The sequence below is a fragment of the Mirounga leonina genome, unplaced genomic scaffold, assembly GCF_011800145.1.
Source record: "Mirounga leonina isolate KUSES-001 unplaced genomic scaffold, KU_Mleo_1.0 Mir_82, whole genome shotgun sequence".
NCBI lineage: Eukaryota > Metazoa > Chordata > Mammalia > Carnivora > Phocidae > Mirounga > Mirounga leonina.
The window spans coordinates 47,720,874-47,727,541 of record NW_023270825.1 but is presented as its reverse complement, the minus strand read 5'-3'; the positions used below and the strand labels follow the sequence as shown (position 1 = coordinate 47,727,541).

Here is a 6,668-nt window from a genome sequence, read left to right as displayed (position 1 = left end):
ATGTTTTAAAAAACCAAGAGTATCACAGTCATGAAGTTAAATGCATTTCTTATTCCCACTGTATAACATAAAGACTGATTCCCAAGGACAATAAATGCTAATAACTGGACCACAGTGTAGAATATTTAGGCCCTTCTGATCCCACTAATTGAGTTGCATGCTTACTGAGAACCAGTAATATATGTTTCCAAATATATTTATGCAAGTTGTGCTTATAATTATGTAATTTAATTACTCATTATATGAGTCAAAGAAATAGAAGTATAAAAGAAGATATTTATAAGGACACCTGGGTGGCTCAGTCAGTTAAGCAACCGACTGGATTTAGGCTCAAGTCATGATCTCAGGGTCATGAGATTGAGCCCAGTGCTGGACTCCGCCCTCAGTGTGGAATCTGCTTGAAATTCTCTTTCCTCCCTCCTTCTGCCTCAAACCCTGTTCCTGCTCTCTCTAAAATAAATAAAATAAAAATTTTTTTTAAAAAAAAGAAGATATTTATATGAAAACTCAATCAAGTAATTTTAAAGGCAAGCTCCATTAAAAAGGCATAAGGAAGATACTATAAAAGATTTGGAAAAATTCTAAGAACCTAGGTTTCTACACTCAAGAAACATCTGTTTTACAAACATCTTCAAATTCATGTACCATCTAAACAGAAATGGAAAACAGAAATCACAGAAGATAATTTTTGTGATGTAAGCAAGCAAGATTCATGTTCAAAGAAAAGATTTTACCCTAAGTCAACCGATTAACACATAAATACATATAAATCTCCATCTATAGGGGTTTTGTGGTTATTTAAATAAAATGTATATAATATTTTTAATGATTATTTTTTTAAGATTTATTTAGAGAGTGTGTGAGTGCATCGGAGTTGGAGAAGGGGCAGAGGGAGAGGGAGAATTCTCAAGCCGACTCCCCGCTGAGTGCAGAGCCCAACATGGGGCTCGATCCCATGACCCTAAGATCATGACTTGAGCTGAAATCAAGAGTGGCTGCTTAAATGACTGAGGCACCTAGGCACCCTGATTCTTTATTTTAATTAGCTGCCCAACTCTACTAGTCCTAATTACAATGGTTAAGAGGACATGGAGCCTAGTGATTAATTGGTGGCAAAGTAGCTAAGGCCTCAGGATGAGTCAGGCCATCATGGTTAATGTCCTGATTTCAGATGCAGACATAGTAGCTGTAAGATCAACCCTGAAGATTTTAAAAACCATTCATCCAGACAGGGAAAAAAATAAGCTTCAATTATAAAGTCAAACCAGAATTTTTAAATGTTGGCAAATATTTGAAGGAAGTTATAAGACTAATGATAGGACTTCCAATTAGACATGAATATTATCCAAAAAATTTTAGAAATCCAAACATACATCTGGGGCAGCCAATGTATTATTTATATGAAGCCTGCAATCATTTTTAAGAGTTCTTTATGGATCCATTAGTTTCCATAGAGATATTCAGAATCAAGTTGTTCATCTATTTGTGCTCAAAAGCTAGTGAGCTTCAGCATCACACATTATGGGTAATAAGACTTCATAAAAAAGAATTCTTGAGATAGCTATTCATTAGAAATCACCAAATGAATTCCTTGCCTAGGTGTCTACAGGATACAGAATTATTCTGGCTTTAATATTATTACTAAAGAGTTAGATGGAAAAAAATCTAAAAAGTTTATCTAAACCAACAACTTGGTATCCTAAAAGAGAGGTACAAAATACTCAGGCAGAAAGATGTCTAGCTTCTAAAAAGCAATTTAAAGAGTTGCAGAAGAAAATTTTACCGAGCAAGATATTTTGAAATTATGGGGCACCTGGATGGCTCAGTAGGTTAAGCATCTGACTCTTGATTTCGGCTAAGGTCATGATCTCGGGGTCATGGGATTGAGCCCTGCGTCACGCTCCACACTCAGCAGAGTCTGCTTCTCCCTCTCCCTCTGCTCCTCCCCCACCCTTGTGCTTGCTCTCTCTCTCTAATAAATAAAATCTTTAATAAATAAATAAATACATACATACATAAAAAGAGTTCAAGTTTTACCATAATTTTTTGTTAGATGTTGCTTGGGTCCTAGCTAAGAGAGGAAGAATACTATACTGCATGGTAAAAAAAAAAGAAGTCAACTTTAAAAGTACTTTTCTTAATAAGTTAAAACAAGACGGAAATTTAGACCAATGTTATACAAAAAAGTTATGAATTACTTACATAAGAGTTAAATCACTGTTACTGTGTGCCTCCAAAAAGTAATGAAAAAAGTAATTGATGTTATTACTGGCAGATAAAGACATATTTTCCTCTACCTACCACTTGGATATGATATGAAAACAAAAAATATAGGCTTTTCTCCATGGAAAAGAAGGTAGACATTTAAAATACTTCATTTTTATGAATAAAAAGTATGAAAAATAATATGACCAGATCAAAAACTAGCTCTTGGGGCGCCTGGGTGCCTCAGTCAGGTAACGTCTGCCTTGGCCTCAGGTCACGATCCCAGGGTCCTGGGATCGAGCTCCGCATTGGGCTCCCTCGGCTTGTCCCGCTCCCTCTGCCCCCTGCCCCTTGCTCATGCTCAGTCTCTCTCTCAAATAAATAAAATCTTAACAACAACAACAACAAAAAACAGGGTGCCTGGGTGGCTCAGTCATTAATCGTCTGCCTTCGGCTCAGGTCATGATCCCAGGGTCCTGGGATCGAGCCCCACATCGGGCTCCCTGCTTGGCGGGAAGCCTACTTCTCCCTCTCCCACTCCCCCTGATTGTGTTCCCTCTCTCGCTGTGTCTCTCTCTCTGTCAAATAAATAAATAAAATCTTTAAAAAAACAAAAAAAACCCAAAAAACTAGTTCTTAAGCCTCATAAATGCAAGTACTTTTGGCTCAGGAAGGCTTCACCTTACCTTTAATAATTCAAAATAGTGCCAACAATGATAAACAGGCACCAGCATAAGGCGTGGAAGGACATAACGAACTGCCTCTTTAAAACCATCAGCAATGGACTGCAAAGCAAAAAGATACAACTGTATATCTCTGGTATCAAGAATATATAACAGCAATGCCTAACAGAAATAACTTTTAAAAATACAAGATACAGACTTAATCAAAACTATAACAGAAAGCATGTTCTACATGGAAATTAAAGTGCTGTAAAATGAAGGATTTTTTCCTCTTGTAAGTTATTAAGTAGATATATACATTTCTTCATCTCTTATACAGCGAAAATAACTTTCACAGTAGTCCTATACAACCTTTCTTGAAAAGTTTTGGCTTCCCCCTACCCTAAAAGAATTTTGAAAGCTATGTACCCTCTTGTATATTTTTAGATGATCATTTGAAATGTTTTAAGTAGTTATGAAGGATGTACTTTTTGGGATACTGTGTATCGTAGATGTGATTTAAATATGTTTCACCAAACAATGATTAAATAAACTTCAGATTTAGCTTATTTATTTTATGAAAAATATCTGTCATATAACTACATTGACAAAGCCAATCTTCACTGTCAAAATAAAGAACTAGATCAGACAATTCCTCAGAAAGTCTAACTTCATTCTTAAAGTCAAACATACATGTTAATGTCACAGTCTGAAGTACAGGAAGCATCTGGAAGAATCTGTAACTGTTTCTAACATGTATCCCCCAGTATGAGAATTTCATAAGCCTCCCCTCTCCTTTATTCTAATGTCCAATGAATGATAAGGTCCTTTTTAAAAAAAATTAATATTCACCCTTATAAATGATCTCACTTCTTAATTCCTAGATATGGCAAGATATAGTTAGATATCACATGACATTTTAGCTACTAAGAGTTTTTATTTTTAACATAATTACCCTACCTCCTGCTTTTAAAAACCCTTTTGCTTTGCATTCAATGAACTCTCCTTCAAGAGCAAGTTTTTTGTTCCCACTGGCTGGGACCCTGCAGGATTTTATACCTTGGATCAATGCATAATGGGAAATTCAATATGGCAAGGCGTAATGTGTAAGAGAAATTGGAAAAGAGAACACAAAAACAAACAAGGTCGCAGCCAGGCTAGAAACTGATTCCCTTAAAGCTGTCTGTGCCCTTAATATCACCTGAAAAATCTTAGTGTATAGTTAGGGGTAGGTATATCCCAGTTTTGAAAACTAATCATCTGTAGAATAAATGATTTTCTAAAATTTATAAGGGATTTAAAAGTTACTCATATTGATTTTAAATGTCACTAGGTTGACTTATTTAAACTGGTATTTCTCCTCATCAGATAAATACAGACAACAGCAATATATGTGGAAAGAATCTCATATGATGCTTCTTAAAAGTATCCTCCCAGGCAAACTCTCCCATAATTCTCATAAAACTGTTAACTGAAGTTAAATTATAATTTGTTCAATGGACTTGCTACCATGATATGCTCAATCAACTTATTTTCCTAAGGATTAATTTCTTTCATCATTTGATTAATGAAAGATAGTGATGTGAATCACCCTAGATATATTTTTATATATTTTATATATAATGCTTTAACTGGAACCAAGATGAAACTTTAAAATTAAGTCTATAAAGATCAGCTATATTGTTAATTGGCACTGAAACAGCTACTAAAGTGTATCCTAAAGTGCTATTGCAATGTGTATTTATAGTGTAAGAACTATAAATAAAACAAGTATTTTAATATACGCCAAATGTGCTTAGTGTATTCCCATTTGATTTTCACAAAAACCATAAGAGATATACATTATCATCATGTCACAAATGAGCAAACTAAGCCTCAGAGGTTAAGTGACTTGCTCAGGATAACACAATTACTGATTGACCCAAAGCCAGAAGTTCTGACTCCAAAGCTAATATTCTTAAAGTGTGCTATATATCTTCTAAAAAAGTTTTTTGTTTTATGTTTTTTTTAATGAAGCATTACCTTCTTCACCTTTCACTGAATGGATCTTTTTAAAGTTAATACAGTACAAGTGAGTTTGGCGTGAAAAAGTGTTTTATTTAATTCTTTAAATTTCACTAAATATCTGGAGCAATAGTTAAATAACTGGATCCTAAACATTCAAATCCCACAGTAATAATTCCTAATAAAATAGGAATGAAACAAACGTTGTGAATGCTTTTAATGATTATGCAAAGATCTTATAGGTACACTGTCCCATTTAACTAATGTTTACTTTATGGTATATGAATATATAGGATTTAGCTTAAGAAAATTATTCCTTTGTTGAAGTAAATTTTGAAAATTAGGTGTAATTTTTATTCCAAGTTGACAAGTTATTGAATACAGCAGAAGATAATAATGGGAATTCACAGTAAAGAAGGCAGAGACCCAAAACCAGACAAAGACCCCATCAAAAAGGAGAATTACAGACCAATATCCCTGATGAACATGGATGCAAAAATTCTCACCAAAATACTAGCCAATAGGATCCAACAGTACATTAAAAGGATTATTCACCACGACCAAGTGGGATTTATCCCTGGGCTGCAAGGTTGGTTCAACATCCGCAAATCAATCAATGTAATACAATACATTAACAAAAGAAAGAACAAGAATCATATGATCCTCTCAATAGATACAGAAAAAGCTTTTGACAAAGTACAGCATCCTTTCTTGATCAAAACTCTTCAGAGCATAGGCATAGAGGGTACATACCTCAATATCATAAAAGCCATCTATGAAAAACCTACAGCGAATATCATTCTCAATGGGGAAAAACTGAGAGCTTTCCCCCTAAAGTCAGGAACACAGCAGGGATGTCCACTATCACCACTGCTATTCAACATAGTATTGGAAGTCCTAGCCACAGCAATCAGACAACAAAAAGAAATCAAAGGCATCCAATTTGGCAAAGAAGAAGTCAAACTCTCACTCTTCGCAGATGATATGATACTTTATGTGGAAAACCCAAAAGACTCCACCCCAAAACTGCTAGAACTCATACAGGAATTCAGTCAAGTGGCAGGATATAAAATCAATGCACAGAAGTCAGTGGCATTCCTATACACCAACAATAAGACAGAAGAAGGAGAAATTAAGGAGTCGATCCCATTTACAATTGCACCCAAAACCATAAGATACCTAGGAATAAATCTAACCAAAGAGACAAAGGATCTGTACTCAGAAAACTATAAAATACTCATGAAAGAAATTGAGGAAGACACAAAGAAATGGAGAAACGTTCCATGCTCATGGATTGGAAGAACAAATATTGTGAAGATGTCAATGCTACCTAGAGCAATCTACACATTCAATGCAATCCCCATCAAAATACCATCCACTTTTTTCAAAGAAATGGAACAAATAATCCTAAAATTCATATGGAACCAGAAAAGACCCCGCATAGCCAGAGGAACGTTGAAAAAGAAAAGCAAAGCCGGTGGCATCACAATTCCGGACTTCCAGCTCTATTACAAAGCTGTCATCATCAAGACAGCATGGTACTGGCACAAAAACAGACACATAGATCAATGGAACAGAATAGAGAGCCCAGAAATGGACCCTCAACTCTATGGTCAACTCATCTTTGACAAAGCAGGAAAGAATGTCCAATGGAACAAAGACAGTCTCTTCAACAAATGGTGTTGGGAAAATTGGATAGCCACATGCAGAAGAATGAAACTGGACCATTTCCTTACACCACACACAAAAATAGACTCCAAATGGTTGAAAGACCTCAATGTGAGACAGGAGTCCATC

At 35.3% G+C, this 6,668-nt stretch overlaps 1 protein-coding gene across 4 annotated transcripts in view; it reads right to left on the bottom strand.

Annotated features, from left to right (window-relative positions):
* The window catches only part of SOS2 (SOS Ras/Rho guanine nucleotide exchange factor 2), an 88,516-nt gene that overhangs the window by 42,276 nt on the left and 39,572 nt on the right, over nt 1-6,668 (bottom strand). For all 4 annotated transcript variants that reach the window (XM_034992316.1, XM_034992315.1, XM_034992317.1 and 1 more), the window contains one exon: nt 2,892-2,990. In XM_034992316.1, coding sequence (XP_034848207.1) covers nt 2,892-2,990 — 99 coding nt within the window. The remainder of the gene's footprint in view (nt 1-2,891; nt 2,991-6,668) is intronic.